General features: G+C 41.9%; 1 protein-coding gene across 1 annotated transcript in view; it reads left to right on the top strand.

The window, feature by feature from the left end:
* The window catches only part of LOC133642591 (glypican-6-like), a 196,259-nt gene that overhangs the window by 27,115 nt on the left and 147,810 nt on the right, over positions 1 to 21,334 (top strand). Inside the window, exon 2 of the mRNA XM_062036875.1 lies at positions 700 to 1,091. Within this exon, the coding sequence (XP_061892859.1) occupies positions 700 to 1,091 (392 nt within the window). The remainder of the gene's footprint in view (positions 1 to 699; positions 1,092 to 21,334) is intronic.

The following is a 21,334-nucleotide window of genomic DNA, read 5'->3' as shown; positions in this document are numbered from 1 at the left end:
CTTACACATCTGTGAAAGGACCATTAATGCTGAAAGGTACATACAGGTTTTGGAGCAACATATGTTGCCATCCAAGCAACGTTACCATGGACGCCCCTGCTTATTTCAGCAAGACAATGCCAAGCCAAGTGTTACAACAGCGTGGCTTCATAGTAAAAGAGTGTAGGTACTAGACTGGCCTGCTTGTAGTCCAGACCTGTCTCCCATTGAAAATGTGTGGCGCATTATGAAGCCTAAAACGGAGACCCCGGACTGTTGAACAACTCAAGCTGTACATCAAGCAAGAATGGGCAAGAATTCCACCTGAAAAGCTTCAAAAATGTGTCTCCTCAGTTCCCAAACGTTTACTGAGTGTTGTTAAAAGGAAAGGCCATGTGACACAGTGGTAAAAATGCCCCTTTTTGCAATGTGTTGCTGCCATTAAATTCTAAGATAATGATTATTTGGCAGAAAAAAATAAAGTTTTTCAGTTTGATTATTAAATATCTTGTCTTTGCAGTCTATTCAATTGAATATAAGTTGAAAAGGATATGCAAATCATTGTATTCTTTTTTTTTTTTTTACGACTTACACAACGTACCAACTTCACTGGTTTTGGGTTTTGTACTTATTTTACTCGTGACTAGTAAAAGTAACGGCGTTATTAAGCAACCCCGTTTTTCCTGACACTTGTTCCTCTGCCACGTCAATCCCTTACAGAATTTTTCCTGGAGCTCCTGGATAATTCCGAGAGGTCTCTGAGCAGCATGTTCACAAGGACCTTTGGGAAGCTCTACATGAAGAACTCGGAGGTGTTCCAGGACCTGTTCACGGAGTTGAAGCGCTACTACACGGGGGGCAACGTCAACCTGGAGGAGATGCTCAACGACTTCTGGTCCAGGCTGCTGGAGCGGATGTTCCAGCTGTTGAACTCCCAGTACCACTTCACGGACGATTACCTGGAATGTGTCAGCAAATACTCGGATCAACTCAAGCCCTTTGGAGACGTGCCCAGGAAACTGAAGGCTCAGGTCACCAGGGCCTTGATTGCCGCGCGGACATTTGTCCAGGGCCTCATGGTCGGTCGGGAAGTCGCCAACCGGGTCGCCAGGGTGAGTTTTCCTTCTGTTGCTATTTTGACCGTTTTTGCTCATGATTCTGTTATGTCGAAAAAGGGTACTTTTACTCTTAATGATTGTAGAGGATGCCCTCTAGTGGGTTCCTCAGACCACCACACACTGCCAGGAGAGCCCGGAATTCTGGGTATAACACTGTTTTATTTTCACCCAATGGTGCAAAGTCTTTTGCTTTTCAGCACAGTGTCTTTTCTGCGTCCATGTCTCTCAACAGCACCTACAACTACAACTACGAGTAGTTGTAGTTGACGACAGGTGATTAGCTAATGTTGCGTCGGACCAGTTCTTCCTCCCAGGGAATCTAAGTTACTGGTCAATCCCAAGTTCTTTCGATGACATATATGCTTAGTAAGAAGGACCATCAAGACAGAATTGGAATATTTTCAAGGTTTACTAAAGCTTTAGGAGATCAGTTTAACCAATACATTCATATCGGCTACTCTAGTTCATCTGACATTCAAATGGAAACGCCAACTCCTTTGCACACAAAGAAAACCCCCATCTCTCCCCCTCGCAACACTGATAAGGAAAGAGTGGGTGTCGTATTTCACATTCCAAGGGTGAAGACACTAACCAGGCATCTGAAATGTCTAAAGAAACTGGTAGAATATACAAAGGAAAAGTACTAGCTACTCTAAACATGGCCATGTAAAAAGAAAGAACTCTTAAACATATATGCATCCTCCACACTAACAAGGCCCTCCTGGGCCATCACCGCACTTGTCGTTTAAAAAAAACGAAAGAAGATGTTGTTATGCCAAAAAATATTGATGTAATCATAGTAGTATCGACTAGATACGCTCCTGTACTTGGTATCATTACAGTGAATGTCAGGTGTAGATCCACCAATTGTGTTTGTTTACATTTTGTGTAGTGAAGCATGTTTCGGTATTCCTCGTCCTGCAGGGATGATACTTGTAAGAAACTTACTTCATTTGTCGCCATGGAGACCAGGATTAGTGACTACAAGTAGCTTCAACACCGCAGACTGCGGCTGGATGTTAGCCGCTAGCTAGCTAGCCATGTCTTAAAGCACCTCTTCCTGAGGGCGTTTCAGTGTTATAACTTCACCTTTATCTTTAGTTTTTAAGCCAAAATGCGTCCGTTCTCCCTTTTCTGTATACACACTGTGTCTTCTTGTAAGTACTCTGTGATTGTGCACTGCCGAACATGCCTGTCTGCTCGTAAGCAAGCAATGACACGACGTGACGACGACGGGGGAATGGCGGGGGTGGGGGACCGGTACTTTTTAGAGGCGGTATAGTACGAGTCCATCACCGCACCTGTCGCTGTCTTCGAGGCCGGTCCTCACACACCCCGTTCCGTGGCAGGCCCGCAGGCCACGCCCCCCTCCACAATGATAAACCGCAGTAAAATTCCATATGGTTAGTAATATAGTTTTTAATTAAAAATGACTTAAAACCAGGACTGATTACTGCACAACCTGCTCTTTTCCCGGACAAGCAAGCTAGCGCGCTAATCGCTAGCTATCTTTAATGCTAATCTCATCATATTTTTCTATGATGAGCGTTATTGGCTGCACTTCATCTTTGCTTTTGCGTTGTATTGTTCTTTCAGTTCAGCAGAAAGCGCACTACAAAGAGCAAAGCTTTGCCACAGAAAAGGAAGATTAAAGAGTATTTCCCGAGAGATTCATGACATAACTGTTTTATCAGCGCTACTTTGTTGTTTTCGGTTTTTTTTTATTCCTGTTGAGGTGAATATGAGTCACATTGTCCCTTTCAGTACTTGAGGGGGTTAGTTTTCAGCGCAGTCGTCTTGTCATTTTGTGGAAACAGTTGTTTCGATTAAAAGTGAAGCGATGAATAAACAACTCTTTGTAGTCAGTTTTAATTATTCTAACAAAATAGGTGGGCGGCAGTTGGTAAACACGGAGGAACTAGAGAATGTCAGGTAGGTAGGTCTTTATTGTCATTGCGCAAGTACAACGAAACTTTGTTTTCAGCACAACCCGTTCAAGATTAGACAAACAAACAGTGTACAGGGTTACAGAACAGGAATGCTGATGGGTCGCCACAAGGCGCCCCGTAAAAGATGGGAAAAAGGTCAACGCTGGGAAAGGATGAGTAAAAAAAAAAATATATATGTATATACATACAGTGGGAAAAAAACCTCCATAGCAAAGCACATATACAAATTACAACGTACATCTCGAGATATCTAGCAACAGAGGGGAGGGGGTGGGGGGGCCATGGTGGCAGGCCGCAGCTCTTCAGGCGCTGCCCATCCGTCCATCACCCCTATTGAATTTGCGTCAAGGGCGTTGGATTGGGGGCTGGGGTATGTGTGTGTGGCGTATATTTATTTGTGGATGCATGTGTGTGTGTGTAAGCCTGCCGCGTGTCTCTGTTCCGCGGCCTTGATGTTGTGCAGCCGATAGTCAGTCCAAAGTCAACAACAACAGGTGTGTGTCCATGAGAGACAGCTAGTAAATACTCAGTTCGTATTTACACAATAAGTTCAAAACAAAATAATATTGTTACCCTTAAAAGGTGCGATGGGAAAGCTCGATTTAAAAACTTAATTTGATGTCAACGAGTCAAAACAACAACAACAACAAGCTACTGTCCTTTCTAACTTTCCACACACACGGAAATTTTTGACCACTCCTCTCGACAAAATTGCTGCAGTTCAGCTACATTTTTTGTTTTCTGACATGGACTTGTTTCTTCAGCATTGTCCACATGATTGAGTCAGGACTTTGGGAAGGCCATTCTAAAACCTTCATTCTAGCCTGATTTAGCCATTCCTTTACCACTTTTGACGTGTGTTTGGGGTCATTGCCCTGTTGGAACACCCAACTGCGCCCAAGACCCAACCTCCGGGCTGAGGATTTTAGGTTGTCCTGAAGAATTTGGAGGTAATCCTCCTTTTTCATTGTCCCATTTACTCTCTGTAAAGCGCCAGTTCCATTGGCAGCAAAACAGGCCCAGAGCATAATACTACCACCACCATGCTTGACGGTAGGAATGGCGTTCCTGGGATTAAAGGCCTCACCTTTTCTCCTCCAATTAATGTTTTTTGTGACCGACAAGTATGTGCTTCAATCACTCTATCGCAAAAAAATAAGAGTTGTAGAAATTATTGGAAATTCAAGACAGCCATGATATTATGTTCTTTACAAGTGTATGTCATTTTTTGACCATGACTGTACAGTGGTATTTTGGCATCCATCCCATCCATTTTCTACCGCTTGTCCCTTTTGGGGGTGGCGGGGGGTGCTGGAGCCTATCTTAGCTGCATTCGGGTAAATATTCTTCTCCATAAAAATAACATCGTGACAACCGACCCTATAGTGCGTGGTTGTCACAATGTGTCAGTGTCTTTGATGGATTATTTCTATTTGAGTTGGAAAATGAGACGGATACACATTTCAAGTCGACACCTTCAGCTTCAATTCAATGCAGGAATGACGACTGAAAGACGATGACGAGCAATTCTAATTAGGGTAAAAAGCGTGACAACGAACCGCGTTCCCACCTGCATCTCCCCGGGACTTAAAACAAAGGAGTCTGGCAGGACCGAATCCCAACATTTCCTGCACCTTCATCAATTATGAAGCGCAGCCAGGAAACCGTGGCATTGCTGAGGGCTGTCAGGCCGGTGAACGCCCATAAACCGGAGGTAAAAAAAAAGTGGCTCAGCACGACAAATCACCTTGACCCGGAGAATTACCTTCACTGCTCACTGCTTCCAGTGCACGGTGACTTTCAACCATCTCAAAAACAGCTGGGTAGACAACATTTTCAGTCTGATTTCAAGTTGGCCGACTTACTTTGGAATCAGGGGCGAATTTACCGTATTTTCCGGACCATAGGGCGCACCGGATTATAAGGCGCACTGCCGATGAATGGTCTGTTTTTCAGCTTTTTTCATATACAAGGTGAAGGGCGCATTAAATGAGTCATATTATTATTATTATTCTCTAAATTTAAAAGACTTCCTTGTGGTCTACATAACATGTAATGGTGGTTCTTTGGTCAAAATGTTGCATAGATGATGTTTTACAGATCATCTTTAAGCCGATTTCTGACAGTCGCTTCCGGATGCGCCGTTTTGTGGGCGGTCTTATTTACGTGGCTCACCCCCCGTTATCTTTGTTGTAGCGGTGTAGCGTGCAAGGACGGGAGTGGAAGAAGTGTCAAAAGATGGAGCTACCTGTTCCGGAAACATCCGTAAATAACACAACACCGGAAACGTGTCCCGTGAAAAACCGTCTGACCGGAACTCTCTCATAACTAAAGTTCCTTGGGTGAATAATGTAAACTCACTACACCGGTATGTTTTAGCGCTTTCATGGCGAGGTTTACTGACAGATATAAGTAAGAACTTTACACTACTTTATATTAGAAATGGCAACAGCGGAGGATGAATGTCCCATAACAAGAAGATAGAGAAAAATAAGAAGCTTATCGACCAATGATGTCGGCACGGACCAGAAAGGCAGAAGCGCACAATTTTTCAGGATTTATGCAGATCCCAAATACAGATCAGCAGGTACCAGGAGGTAAGAAAAGTTGCTTTTGCATAATATTGCGAAACAAAACACCAGAAAATGTCTTACCTTATACACACACCATAATAATACTCATATGTTGAAGCACAGTACAATCCATCAAGCGGTGTGGCTTCATAGCTTACCAAAGTCGTACTAAAACATTTTGATTGATTTTTGAGCGCCATGTGTAATGTTCTATATCAGTGGTTCTTAACCTTGTTGGAGGTACCGAACCCCACCAGTTTCATATGCGCATTCACCGAACCCTCCTTTAATAAAATGTTGGGGGTTTTTTTCAAATTCAATACAAAGTCATATGTTTTTGGTAACACTTTAGTATGGGGAACACATTCTAAGTAACAAAGACTTAATTTAGAGTTATTTGGTTAGGGTTAGGATTAGAGGGTTAGGGCCAGGGTTAGGGCCAGGGTTAGGGTTATAATATGGCCATGCCGAATAAGTCATTAATAAGTACTTAATAATGACTAGTTAAGAGCCAATATGTTACTAATTTGCATGTTAATAAGCAACTAATTAATGGTGAATATGTTCCCCATACTAAAGTGTTACCATGTTTTTTTACTGGTGCACAAAATGAACCGTGCATGAACATCACCTTGTTCAAACAACAAAACCAACACAGTGCATAAACTCACAACAAAATACACACCTGCAAACCAGTCAGCTGTTGCCGTATCCGTAATACGCCGATAGGGAGAAGTTTTTATTTACACGATGAGTCGGGTGTGTCTTGACCTCCGCCGAACCCCTTAGCCCGACTCACCGAACCCCTAGGGTTCGATCGAACCCAGGTTACGAACCACTGTTCTATATTTTCAATGGAACATATAACATGTTGGTGTTGTTTACTTGAGTCATATTGCCACCATAGTGCAGCCTACACGTATATCTTATGTTTGGCTGCCATCTACTGGTCACGCTTATCATTACACCTGTACCAAATAAAATAGCTTCGAAGTCGGTAAGCAAAACCAGAATTATTCCGTACATTAGGCTCACCGGGTTATAAGGCGCACTGTCGAGTTTAAAAAAAAATAATACGATTTTCAGTGCACTGTATAGTCTGTAATATACGGTAGTGTTATATACCTTGTCCATAGCGGCCACCTGTGTAATGCGACCAGTGGCCTCTCATTTTGCAGTTTTTGACTCCATATGGCGGCCACCGATATCATCGTTTGCCATACCACGGTCTGTGAAATTTCATTTCTTAAGCGGGATTTGCGGTGGCCGCAACGGGATACCAACCGGGGCGTCGTGAGCAGCCAGCAGACCTTGCAGCCGCGCCGGGACTCGGCAAGTCTAAGCTTTGTGCAGTTGACTAATCCCGATTTAATGGCTTAAATAGAAAAACCGCATCCTATTCACGTGAGCAACAATGTGCAGGCTCAAATTCAAAAGCACCGTTCAAGCTTAGAAAGCTTGAAAAACTGTATTTTAGGAACGGTTTACTACGATTCCGGATACATGCACACGCACAGGTAAGCGTAACTGTTTAAAGGTCAACATGTACGGAAATTCGAAAATGGCGGCCAACCTGCGTATAGTGGCCACCTGTCTATAGCGGTCACTTTATTTGCTTCCCTTGAGTGGTCACTATACACAGGTTTAACTATATAGTGGTCGCACAAGTCTATAAGACACAGGTGTACACAATGGAACCTGAAATATTCACACAAACACTTGTGTTCATTCACAAATTTAACAAAAGAAAGTGTCTGGAACACAACATGGGGCGGTATCGCTCGGTTTGTAGAGTGGCCGTGCCAGCAACTTGAGGGTTCCAGGTTCGATCCCCGCTTCTGCCAACCTAGTCACTGCCGTCGTGTCCTTGGGCCACACACTTTACCCACCTGCTCCCAGTGCCACCCACACTGGTTTGAAAATGTAACTTAGATATTGGGTTTCACTATGTAAAAGTGCTTTGAGTCACTAGAGAAAAGCGCTATATAAATATAATTCACAAATACAGTAGCCTACCGCAGAAGGCATTGAGAGCGGTCTTTGTACTTTTCCTCCCTCCGCTGAAACCGCGGAGGTGATCTTCTTGCCGTTAATGCTGGTGGGTTTTGGGCTACGGGGCTGCGTCTTGTGCATTTTGTCGTTTCTTAAATGTAAAATATATGTAGAATATATTTATATTATTCATATATTATATATATAATATATTATATTATTTATTATTATTATTGTCTATTGTGAGTGAACTGTGGTGCTGAATTTCCCCCAGGGATCAATAAAGTACTTTCTATTCTATTATATTATATTCTATGATGAGGGTGAGTGCATAACGCACTAAATGGCTGACTGGATGAATTTGTGAGTGCGTTTGATTTAATGTAAACAATATTATTGATTCACGTTGGTCTGATGTAATGAAACTAAATCTGTTCCCGGGTTGTGAAGCCCGTGAACATTATAATATAGCCGTAGCAATGTACAAAGCACAGGGTTCAAAGCGTGGGGAAAAATTTGAGTATTATAGCCCAGAAAAGATGGCAGCTTGAATAGGCTCAGGTAACAATAACCTATAAAATAAACATAGGCTATGTTCGCACTACAGGGTGTGATCCCTAATTCCGATTTTTTGTTAAGTCCAATGGTTGTTTACGTTGCCAAAAAATAAAAAATGAGGAGACCCGCCTATGGTCTTGGTTCTGGCGCGTTTGTGGCAATTTCAACAATTTTGTGAAACTGGAGTCAATATTTTCTTAACAAGGAAAACGACAAGAATTTTAGCTCTTGTAGTTTGTGGGGCATTTGCATCAATGTCTGTTCTAAAGAGTTCGTGGGACTAAGACTTTTTCCCGTTTCCTACATTTCGACTTTATATTCACATGCGAAAGATTTGGATCTAAGATCTGGATTTGAAAAAAATTGCATTGTTCACACTGACATGAAAAAAGCAAGAACATGTCACATATGGGCAAACAAAATCAGAATTGACCTGAAGTGTGAACATAGCCAGAGATGTTTTTGATTAAAAATCAGTTTTCTATTGCCAAGGTTTGTAGCAATTCCCCCAAAGTATACCCCTTTGTGCACTGCGCTCCCTGCTTTTATTTGAAAAGGAGTTATTCTAATTGCAGAAGCAATGACAAGTCCAAAAATAAGGGAGGCGGGCATGAAAGGAAAAATAAGCACCTCGTACAAAACAACAAAGACAGAAATATCAGGCCGGAAAATAACCAGTAGCGAAGGCGGAACAACGAGCCTGACAGGTTGACGTGGCGAACAACTACAAACTCTAACAGGAGGAGTGTGGAAGCACGAGGAATAATTCAGAGTTGACCTGCCGTTGTCGAAAGAAAGTTGCCCGAGACGTATTTTCCGGACTATAAGGCGCACTTAAAATATTTTTTTCTCAAAACTCGACAGTGTGCCTTATAACCTGGTGTGCCTAATGCATACTTGCCAACCTTGAGACCTCCGATTCCGGGAGGTGGGGGGCGTGGTTGGGGGCGTGGTTAAAAGGGGAGGAGTATATTTACAGCTAGAATTCACCAACTCGAGTATTTCATATATATTCATATATATATATATATATATATATATATATATATATATATATATATATATATATATATATATATATATATATATATATATATATATATATATATATATATATATATATATGTATGAAATACTTGACTTTCAGTGAATTCTAGCTATATATATATATATATATATATATATATATATATTTATTTTATTATACATATAAATAAAAGAAATACTTGAATTTCAGTGGTCCGGAGGCTATCCAGTAGATGGCAGTGTTGTCCTGTTTAAGAGTGTCACAACATTGCTGTTTACGGCAGACAAACTGCTTTACGGTAGACGAAAACGTGACTGCTGTTGTTGTGTGTTGTTACCGCGCTGGGAGGACGTTAATGAAACTGCCTAACAATAAACCCACATAAGAAACCAAGGACTCGCCCTCGATCATTCTACAGTTATAACGTGATTGGGCAGGCACGCTGTTTATATCGTGGGAAAGCGGACGTGAAAACAGACTGTCGCCGCTGTCCCCACTCAGGTCCGCGTTGAGCTGGAGGGGGCGTGGCTTCCAGCTCCGGCTGAATTCCGGGAGTTTATCGGGAGAACATTTCTTCCGGGAGGTTATCGGGAGAGGCGCTGAATTCCGGGAGTCTCCCGGTAAAACCGGGAGGGTTGGCAAGTATGGCCTAATGTACGTAATCATTTTGGTTTTGATAACCGACCGCGAAGCAATTCCATTTGGTACATGGTGAAATGATAAGTGTGACCAGTAGATGGCAGTCAAACATAAGAGATACATGTAGACTGCACTATAATGGCAATATGACCCAAGTAAACAACACCAACATTTTATATGTTCCATTGAAAATATAGAACATTACACACGGCACTCAAAAATCTATCAAAATGTTTTAGTACGACTTTGGTAAGCTATGAAGCCGCACCGCTTGATGGATTGTACTGTGCTTCAACATACGAGTATTTCAAAAGATGGCGCTAACTGTTTTAATGACATTCAGACTTTACTTCAATCAACAACGGAGCAGCATCTCCTCATCCGTGGCTCACTAGTGCAACAACAACGCCCGACCGGAATTCTGTAATAACTAAAGTGCCTCGGGTGAATAATGTAAACTCACTACACCGGTATGTTTTAGCGCTTTCTCTGAGTGTACTGACATTTATAAGTTAGAACATTACGCTATACTTTATATTAGAAATGTCAACAGCAGAAGATGAGAAAAGGAAGAAAGCTTATCAACTATGGTGTTGCCACGGACTACAATGGCGGACGCGCGCAAAAATTCAGGAATTATACAGATCCCAAATACACATCAGCAGGTACCAGAAGGTAAGAAAAGTTGTTTTTGCGTAATAGTGCAAGACAAAACGCCGGATCACACCTGCTCAGTGGCCTAGTGGTTAGAGTGTCTGCCCTGAGATCGGTAGGTTGTGAGTTCAAACCCCGGCCGAGTCATACCAAAGACTATAAAAATGGGACCCATTACTTCCCTGCTTGGCACTCAGCATCAAGGGTTGGAATTGGGGGTTAAAGGCCTACTGAAATGAGATTTTCTTATTTAAACGGGGATAGCAGGTCCATTCTATGTGTCATACTTGATCATTTCGCGATATTGCCATATTTTTGCTGAAAGGATTTAGTAGAGAACATCGACGATAAAGTTCGCAACTTTTGGCCGCTGATAAAAAAGCCTTGCCTGTACCGGAAGTAGCGTGACGTCACAGGTTGTGGAGCGCCTCACATCTGCACATTGTTTACAATCATGGCCACCAACAGCGAGAGCGATTCGGACCGAGAAAGCGACGATTTCCCCATTAATTTGAGCGAGGATGAAAGATTTGTGGATGAGGAAAGTGAGAGTGAAGGATTAGAGGGCAGTGGAAGCGATTCAGATAGGGAAGATGCTGTGAGAGGCGGGTGGGACCTGATATTCAGCTGGGAATGACTAAAACAGTAAATAAACACAAGACATATATATACTATATTAGCCACAACACAACCAGGCTTATATTTAATATGCCACAAATTAATCCTGCATAACAAACACCTCCCCCCTCCCGTCCTTATAACCCGCCAATACAACTCAAACACCCGCACAATACACTCAATCCCACAGCCCAAAGTACCGTTCACCTCCGCAAAGTTCATACAGCACATATATTTCCCCAAAGTTACGTACGTGACATGCACATAGCGGCACGCATGTACGCAAGCGATCAAATGTTTGGAAGCCGCAGCTGCGTACTCACGGTACCGCGTATCCAACTCAAAGTCCTCCTGGTAAGAGTCTCTGTTGTCCCATCTCCACAAGCATGCGTATCCAACTCAAATTCCTCCTGGTAAGAGTCTCTGTTGTCCCAGGCCAATGGTAAAGCTTGACTGTCATCGTTCGGGAATGTAAACAATGAAACACTGGCTACGTGTTTGTGTTGATGCAGCCGGCCGCTAATACACCGCTTCCCACCTACAGCTTTCTTCTTTGATGTCTCCATTGTTCATTAAACAAATTGCAAAAGATTCACCAACACAGATGTCCAGAATACTGTGTAATTTTGCGATGAAAATAAATAGACGACTTAATAGCTGGCCACAATGGTGTCCCAAAATGTCCGCTACAATCCGTGACGTCACGCGCAGACGTCATCATACCGAGACGTTTTCAGCAGGATATTTCGCGGGAAATTTAAAATTGCACTTTACTAATCTAACCCGGCCATATTGGCATGTGTTGCAATGTTAAGATTTCATCATTGATATATAAACTACCAGACTGCGTGGTCGGGAGTAGTGGGTTTCAGTAGGCCTTTAAATCACCAAAAATGATTCCCGGGCGCGGCCACCGCTGCTGCTCACTGCTCCCCTCACCTCTTAGGGGGGTGTACAAGGGGATGGGTCAAATGCCGAGGACAAATTTCACCACACAGTGTGTGTGTCTGACTATCATTGGTACTTTAACTTTAATTTTAAGATAATATGTCTGCTAATGGGTGCCATTTTGCGGTCCTTATACACACACCATAGTAATATACTCCCACAATCCATCAAGCGGTGCGGCTTCATTGCTTACCAAAGTCGTACTAAAACATTTCGACAGATTTTTGAGCGCCGTGTGTAATGTTCTATATTCTCAGTGGAACATTTAAAAGTGTCGGTGTTGTTTACTGGCCTCATCTTGCAGTCTACACGTATCTCTTATGTATCTAATTGCCATCTACTGGTCGCACTTATTGTTACACCATGTACCAAATAAAATAGCTTTGAGGTCGATAAGCACAACCAGAATTATTCCGTACATTAGGTTATAAGACGCACTGTCGATTTTTGAGAAAATTTAAGGATTTTAAGTGCGCCTTATTGTCCGAAAAATACGGTATTTATTATGATTATAATGTTTTATTTTGACACAGTTGCGTTACCGAGGAGACACTTCCGCTTGCTCAACGGTTGTTGCTCTTTGTGTTGCCCGATGTGTTTGTCAAAGTACCAATGATTGTCACACACACACACTAGGTGTGGCGAAATTTTTCCCTGCCTTTAAACCATCACCCTTGATCACCCCCTGGGAGGTGAGGGGAGCAGTGAGCAGCAGCGGTGGCCGCGCCCGGGAATCATTTTTGGTGATTTAACCCCCATTTCCTGTTGTGCCTAGATGTTTGTGTTGCACAAAATACTCCTGGTTCATCTCACAGTCTTCCGATCTCGTTACGAATAAGTAAGATAATTGTGTGAGAAATAACTTAAATTATCATTGTAGCCAAAGTCCCTCAGCTCAAATGTCACTTTACATTTGTGTGCAGCTTTCTAAACACAACATCAGCTATTTTTCCAAAGCAAGGTAGATAGTTTTAATGTTGTTTTTTGTTTGTCACTGCTGCTATTTTGACTGTCCTTTGTTAACATACGAATTAACACGTTGTTTTGAAGCTTTGAAAGTGGAATTATTTCCCATTCTTGTTTTGTGTAGAGCTTCAGTCCGGGGGTCTCCGCTGTCGTATTTTACGCTTCATAATGCGCCACACATTTTCGACGGGAGACAGGTCTGGACTGCAGGCGGGCCAGGAAAGTATTTTTCACGAAGCTACGCTGTTGTAACCCGTGCTGAATGGGGCTTGGCATTGTCTTGCTGAAATAAGCAGGGGCGTCCATGAAAAAGACGGCGCTTAGATGGCAGCATATGTTGTTCCAAAACCTGTATGTACCTTTCAGCATTAATGTAGTCTTCACAGATGTGTAAGTTACCCATGTCTTGGGCACTAATACACCCCCATACCTTCACAGATGCTGGCTTTTGAACTTTGCGTCGGTAACAGTCTGGATGGTTCGCTTCCCCTTTGGTCCGGATGACACGATGTCGAATATTTCCAAAAACAATTTGAAATGTGGACTCGTCAGACCACAGAACACTTTTCCACTTTGCATGAATCCATCTTAGATGATCTCGGGCCCAGAGAAGCCGGCGGCGTTTCTGGGTGTTGTTGATAAATGGCTTTCACTTTGCATAGTAGAGCTTTAACTTGCACTTACAGATGTAGCGACCAACTGTATTTAGTGACAGTGGTTTTCTGAAGTGTTCCTGAGCCCATGTGGTGATATCCTTTAGAGATTGATGTCGGTTTTTGACACAGTGCCGTCTGAGGGATTGAAGGTCACGGTCATTCAATGTTGGTTTCCGGCCATGCCGCTTACGTGGAGTGATTTCTCCAGATTCTCTGAACCTTTTGATAATATTATGGACCGTAGATGTTGAAATCCCTAAATTTCTTGCAATTGCACTTTGAGAAACGTTGTTCTTAAACTGTTTGACTATTTGCTCACGCATTTGTGGATTATGGGGTGTACCTCGCCCCATCTTTTCTTGTGAAAGACTGAGCATTTTTTTGGGAAGCTGCTTTTATACCCAATCATGGCACCCACCTGTTCCCAATTAGCCTGCACACCTGTGGGATGTTCCAAATAAGTGTTTGATGAGCATTCCTCAACTTTATCAGTATTTATTGCCACCTTTCCCAACTTCTTTGTCACGTGTTGCTGGCATCAAATTCTAAAGTTAGTGATTATTTGCCAAAAAAAAAAAAATGTTTATCAGTTTGAACATAAAATATGTTGTCTTTGTAGCATATTCAACTGAATATGGGTTGAAAATGGTTTGCAACTCATTGTATTCCGTTTATATTTACATCTAACACAATTTCCCAACTCGTATGGAAACGGGGTTTGTAGATGTATTTTTATTTTTGAGAACAGCCTAATTAGCAGCACAGTTACAGTACAATTAACTACTTCTGAATAAAACTAGTGTCTTTATTGTTGGTTAGCACACGCCTAAAAATATATCAAGATGAATTTAAAGGCCTACTGAAATGAATTTTTTTTTTAATTTAAACGGGAATAGCAGATCCATTCTATGTGTCATACTTGATCATTTCGCGATATTGCCATATTTTTGCTGAAAGGATTTAGTAGAGAAAATCGACGATAAAGTTCGCAACTTTTGCTCGCTGATAAAAAAAAACCTTGCCCCTACCGGAAGTAGCGTGACGTCACAAGCGGTAGTGCTGCTCACAATTCCCCGTTGTTTACAATGGAGCGAGAGATATTCGGAGCGAGAAAGCGACGATTACCCCATTAATTTGAGCGAGGATGAAAGATTCGTGGATGAGGAACGTTAGAGTGACGGACTAGAATGCAGTTCAAGAGATGTCTTTTTTCGCTCTGACCGTAACTTAGGTACAAGCTGGCTCATTGGATTCCACACTCTCTCCTTTTTCTATTGTGGATCACGGATTTGTATTTTAAACCACCTCGGATACTATATCCTCTTGAAAATGAGAGTCGAGAAGGCGAAATGGACATTCACAGTGACTTTTATCTCCACGACAATACATCGACGAAGCTCTTTAGCATGAGCTAACGTGATAGCATCTGTCTCAAATGCAGATAGAAACAAAATAAATAAATCCCTGACTGGAAGGATAGACAGAAGATCAACAATACTACTATCAGGAGACACCGAACCAAACACTGGACATGTAAATACACGGTTAATGTGTATTCGACGCCTGTCGAAGCCTAGCAATGCTGTTGCTAACGACGCTAACTTAACAACGGGACCTCGTCAGAGCTATGATAAAAACATTCGCGCTCCACCTACGCCAGCCAGCCCTCATCTGCTCATCAACACCCGTGCTCACCTGCGTTCCAGCGATCGACGATGCGGTCGGCGGCCCGGAGACGTAGGAAGTCAAGGTGAGGTCGCCGCTAGCGCGTCTGCTATCCAACAAAGTCCTCCTGTTTGTGTTGCTGTAGTCCCCCTACAATATTCTTCTTTGCAGCCTCCATTGTTCATTAAACAAATTGCAAAAGATTCCCCAACACAGATGTCCAGAATACTGTGGAATGTTGCGATGAAAACAGAGCTTTTTTGTATTGGATTCAATGGTGTCCGAATACTTCCGTTTAACCATTGACGTCACGCGCATACGTCATCATACATAGACGTTTTCAACCGGAAGTTTAGCGGGAAATTTAAAATTGCACTTTATAAGTCAACCCGGCCGTATTGGCATGTGTTGCAATGTTAAGATTTCATCATTGATGTATAAACTATCAGACTGTGTGGTCGGTAGTAGTGGCTTTCAGTAGGCCTTTAAAAGCCAATGGTTAAATTAGAACCACTGCATATGTGTACGCCTTCATACAGGATGTGGCTTGTGCAGCCCTTTGAGACACTTGTGATTAAGGGCTTTATGAATAAACTTTGACTGATTGATTGATCGATTGATGAATACCACTTGTTGAAAGCCTAAAATGAGAAAAGAAAGTAACCAATTGTGTTAGCAAAGGGAATAAAGTAACTAAGATATAGTATATGTTGGATTATAAAGTGGCTTTGAGCTCACTGTTAGGAATTATCTGCCAGTTTGTGGTAATTAGATCAGCATTGCCAAAGTACTTTAAATCTTAACCCAGGCAAGGAAAAACAAATCCCACCGCGCACAAAATACCTTCCCTTCTCTCCATCATCACGGCTAAACATGCATGGTGCTTCCCATGCCAGGAGTAAGTGATACCGTAAGTGCTCCAAATGGCTAAACTTTAAACCGTTCGAAAGGTCCAAAATCCCCCACAATCTTCCCTGAGCGGGTCTTAATGTGGGGCTCGGTCTGTGTTTGAAGTGCCCCCAGGATAAAACTCTTAATGGTCATCATAAACTGTAATCCAGGGAGTTCCGCTCTTAATCCGTAAACGCCGTCCAGGAGAGTGTTCGGTGTCAGTGCGCCGCAATCCCATTTTATGGAGCGATATCGCTCCTGTTCGGAGTAATTATGTACGGCTCCTCATTGTCGGCTTATCATGCCGTGCGAAAGAAACGCAGGGAATTCGAACAGGCAGATGGTGAGAAGCTTGTCTTTTATTTAGCTGGCCATTTTTAAAGCACTTTTTAAAACCTCTACTGTAGTTATAAGTGACGTTAAAGCCTTTACGGTGGCTAGTTAGAGTCATCAAAGTGCATTAACAATCTCGCAATCGTTTATGATATGATAGTAAAAAAAAGCTCATTGGTAGTGCACCTTGTAATCCGGTGTGCCCTATGGTCCAGAAAACACGGTAACAGATTGTTTCCCAGCCAAGTCCACTGGACGTATCGGAATATGGCACCGTTTGGTTTTACGTAAAACGGTAGTGCCGACGGTATTTAGTTGTACCAAATTCGGTACCCATCCCAATTAGTACATAATCCTGATTATGATTAATTAGGGTCCGCACAGGACCATTGTCAAAGGAATCCCAAAGGTAGTTCCTTTTGCAATGGGACGAAAGGAACCTATTGTTATTGTAAGGTTTATTATTATATTATTAGGGTCCGCATGTACCCTGTATAAAGGACTCCCACAGGGAGTCCTTTATACAGGGACAAAGGACACTATTGAATTTTTATTATTATTCCGCCGCCACAAAAAACTCTAATTTGACCCACTTAACATGCTTCAAAACTCACCAAATTTGACACACACATCAGGACCTGCGAAAATTGCCATTTAATAAAAAAAAAAAATAAAAAAAAAATCTAAATTGCGCTCTAGCGCCCCCTAGGAAAAAAATAAAAACAAACTGCCTGTAACTCCCACTAGGAAGGTCGTAAAAGGCACCGTTTGGTTTTACGTAAAACAGTAGTGCCGACGGTATTTAGTTATACCAAATTCGGTACCCATCCCAATTAGTGCATAATCCTGATTATGATTAATTAGGGTCCGCACAGGACCATTGTCAAAAGAATCCCAAAGGGAGTTACTTTTGCAATGGGACGAAAGGAACCTATTGTTATTGTAAGGTTTATTATTATATTATTAGGGTCCGCATGTACCCTGTATAAAGGACTCCCACAGGGAGTCCTTTGTACAGGGACAAAGGACACTATTGAATTTTTATTTTTATTCCGCCGCCACAAAAAACTCTAATTTGACCCACTTAACATGCTTCAAAACTCACCAAATTTGACACACACATCAGGACCTGCGAAAATTGCCATTTAATAAAAAAACCAAACCCCAAAAATCAAAATTGTGCTCTAGCGCCCCCTAGGAAAAACCAAAAACAAACTGCCTCTAACTCCCACTAGGATGGTCGTAGAGCCATGAAACAAAAACCTCTATGTAGGACTGACTTAGACCTACATTTCATAATTTAACATCCTCGGGCAAAAACCCTCACCTCCCATGGGGTGAACTAGGGGATGGGTCAAATGCAGAGGACAAATTTCACCACACCCAGTGTGTGTGTGACAATCATTGGTACTTTAACTTTAACTTAACTTAAAAACCAACAGGAAGTTGACAATTTCCCCTTCAAGACAAAATTGTACTAAAAACACTCATTTTTGCCTCTTTGACCTGTAAGTTGACCCCCTTAAAATACTTCAAAACTCACCAAACTTTTCACACACATCAATTGCGATCTAATGAAAAAACCGAACCCCAAAACTCAAAATTGTGCTCTAGCGCAATTTTTGAATAAAACAGAGACAAAACTGCTCCTCAGAGGAAAACAGACAAAAATGCTTGTAACTTCCGGTAGGAACGTCTTAGAGACATGAAACAAATACCTCTATGTAGATCTCACCTAGACCTACATTTCATAGATTGACATCCTTCAGCAAAAATCAACAGGAAGTTTGCAATCCCTCCTTCAAACCAACATTTTTGTTAAAACCGGTCACCAAACATCAAACATGATCTCCTCTGAGCGTGTTTGTCGTTTCGGCTTCAAACTACTACAGGAGAGAGATTGAACCCTTCTGATTAAAAGTTGACGAAAGCGTTTTGTTAAGTGCTACGGTTTTGATTTTACGAGCTTTCAAAGACCTGCTGCGCTAAAGCTGCTGCTCTGCTGCTGTGATTTTACGAGCCTTCACAGAAAACAACCACTGTGCCGCAGCACCTAGGAAAAAAACACAGACACAACTTCCTCTAACTCCCAGTACGAATATCGTAGAGACATGAAAGAAAACCCTCTATGTAGGTCTGACTTAGAGCTAAATTTCATACACTGACATCCTTCAGCAAAAATCAACAGGAAGTTGGCAATCACCCCTTCAAAACAAAAGTTTCATAAAAACACTCATTTTTGCCTCTTTGAGCTGTAATTTGACCGCCTTAAAATACTTCAAAACTCACCAAACTTTTTACACACATCAGGACTGGCGGAAATTGCGATTTAATTAGGACTAGCACCTGCCAAATATGCGGACCCGACCAATGCTGCTTGCAGCTTTAATTATACTTATTTTTTCTCATTTATTTTCTTTTTTGTTGTTGTTGTTAGAAAGTCACAGAGAAGTTATTTTCTATATCAGTTATCCGATACGTGTTTTTTGCTGATATCGGACCAAAATCGAACCGGGACACCTGTCAGGTTCTAACACTGATGACATCTATTAAACAGACAAGAAGCAAGGAATTAAACAGAGACAGGATTCAATCTACCTCAATGAGGAGAAACACGTAGACCTGTGCCATTGCACAATGTCGCCCCACGCTCTGACGAAAGGATTGCACGCCTCCTCTTTTATTTGGACTTTTCCTGATTACATGGCAACAGCTGTTTTTAAGGGGAGAGGGGGTCGTAAACAGCCGTCGCCCTTGGTCACAAAACAGTTCAAAGAAAAGATGCCTGGAGCTTGCGTCAGGTCCTGCTTTCTCTCCACTTTGTAGATCTCGGGTCAAGACAAGATCTTCCAATAGATCAAAGAAACCGACACCTTCATGTCGCTTCCCTTCGTACACAGTGGTGTTTTACAAGCCTTTTGATTGGTAAGTTTAAAGACGGATTTGATCTGCTCGCCGGGAACTCATTGAAACACAAAGTTTTGTGGTAACTTAGATACAATTATTCTGACAACACCCCTATTGGGGCCGGCGTTGCGCGGTTGGGAGAGTGGCCGTGCCAGCAAACTGAGGGTTCCTGGTTCGATCCCAACCTTCTACAAACCTAGTCATGTCCGTTGTGTCCTTGAGCAAGACACTTTACCCTTGCTCCTGATGGGTGGCGGTTAGTGTTCGAATAATTGTTTCTAAATTATCACAAAAACTTTGTGTTACGTTGAGGGTCTGGTGAGAAGACAAAAGCTGTCTTTGAAACCTACCGAGAGTAAGGCTGTTATAACTCCACTGTGTAAGGGGAAAGCAAGATGAAGGTGTTTCTGTTGTTTCATGTATGGTAATCAACAGAAAGATATTTTTCTAACCCAAGGACTTCAAAGCGGAGAGATGGCAGGATCTGCCCAATTTCCAGACAAACTCTTTTTGAACTATTTTATGGACCTCTTTTTGAAGTATTTTACGAACTCTTTTTGAACTATTTTATGGACCTCTTTTTGAACTATTTTACGAATTCTTTTTGAACTGACCTTTTCTGTGAATTGTTTACGACCTTTTTTCTGTGAACTTTTTGCGACCTTTGTCCTTTGGAAACAGCGGTGGCCATGTGGTCGGGGAGGGTTCAAAATAAAAGAAGGAGGCGTGCAATATTTTGGCAGAGCGTGCTGAGATACTGTACAAGGGTACAGTGTACAGACGACTCTCCTCAATATTGAGTCCAAATTGAATTCTGTCTCTGTTTAATTCTTTGCCTCTTGTCTTGTTTAATAAATGTCATCAGTGTTTGAACCTGACAGTTAGGGCCTTGCATGGCAGCTCCCGCCATCAGTGTGTAAATGTGTGGGTGAACGGGTGAATGTGGAAACAGTGTACCTTGAAGGTAGAAAAGCGCTATATAAGTATAACCCATTTACCATTTAACCCCTATTGACAACCCTAGTGGACGTATAGTTTATTAAGGACCCATGCAAAAGTGAAACTGCGACGAGTTGAAAATTCCAAACCCAAACATTTTTCAGCTTGCCTCTCACCCTCTCTCTCAGCGTCTGTCTGCTTCTCTCGAGCTGGCGCCGAGCGCTCACAGCTTGCCGGGGATGAGGCCCCGGCCCCATGTGCCGTGACGGCAGATGGCGACTGGCTCAAAAAGGTTTTGGCACGTCGTTGAGGAAACGCGCGGCAGCAAAGATGTCCTTTTTAATTAAAAGATTCTGATGGGTGGTGAACTGTGGAATGTTGAAGGAATGACGGACAACATGTGCTTATGCACTACCGGGACACATTGATAGGAGGATGTGGAAATGGACTATGGAAAACCTGTTTTGGTTTTAGTTTCCATTAGGGCTTGGAATCTGTGAGCACCACACGATTCCATTCAGAATCGATTCTCAATTCGAAACGATTCTCGATTCAAAAATCAATACTTTTTTAGTAACATTGGATGCCAGTTCTATGATTAACTTGCATTCCTCCATGAAATAGATAAGCCGCGCTGATCAATTTCTATATTACTTAAAAGAAAACTGGTTTTGTTTTAAAAAATTCCACCCAAACATTTAATAAAGTCAAATATGAATAACGCAAGAGAATTATCCAACACTAAAACTGTACAGCAGATATGGGCATCTATAGCAACAATATGATATGCCTGAGTGGCTGGACAGGACAAATAAAAAAATATATATTTAAAAAAAAAAATAAATAAAAAAAATAAAAATAAAATAAAATAAAAATTTTAAAAAAATATATATATATATATATATATATATATATATATATA

Source organism: Entelurus aequoreus, linkage group LG02 (assembly GCF_033978785.1).
Source record: "Entelurus aequoreus isolate RoL-2023_Sb linkage group LG02, RoL_Eaeq_v1.1, whole genome shotgun sequence".
NCBI lineage: Eukaryota > Metazoa > Chordata > Actinopteri > Syngnathiformes > Syngnathidae > Entelurus > Entelurus aequoreus.
This window is presented reverse-complemented; position numbering and strand designations above follow the sequence as displayed.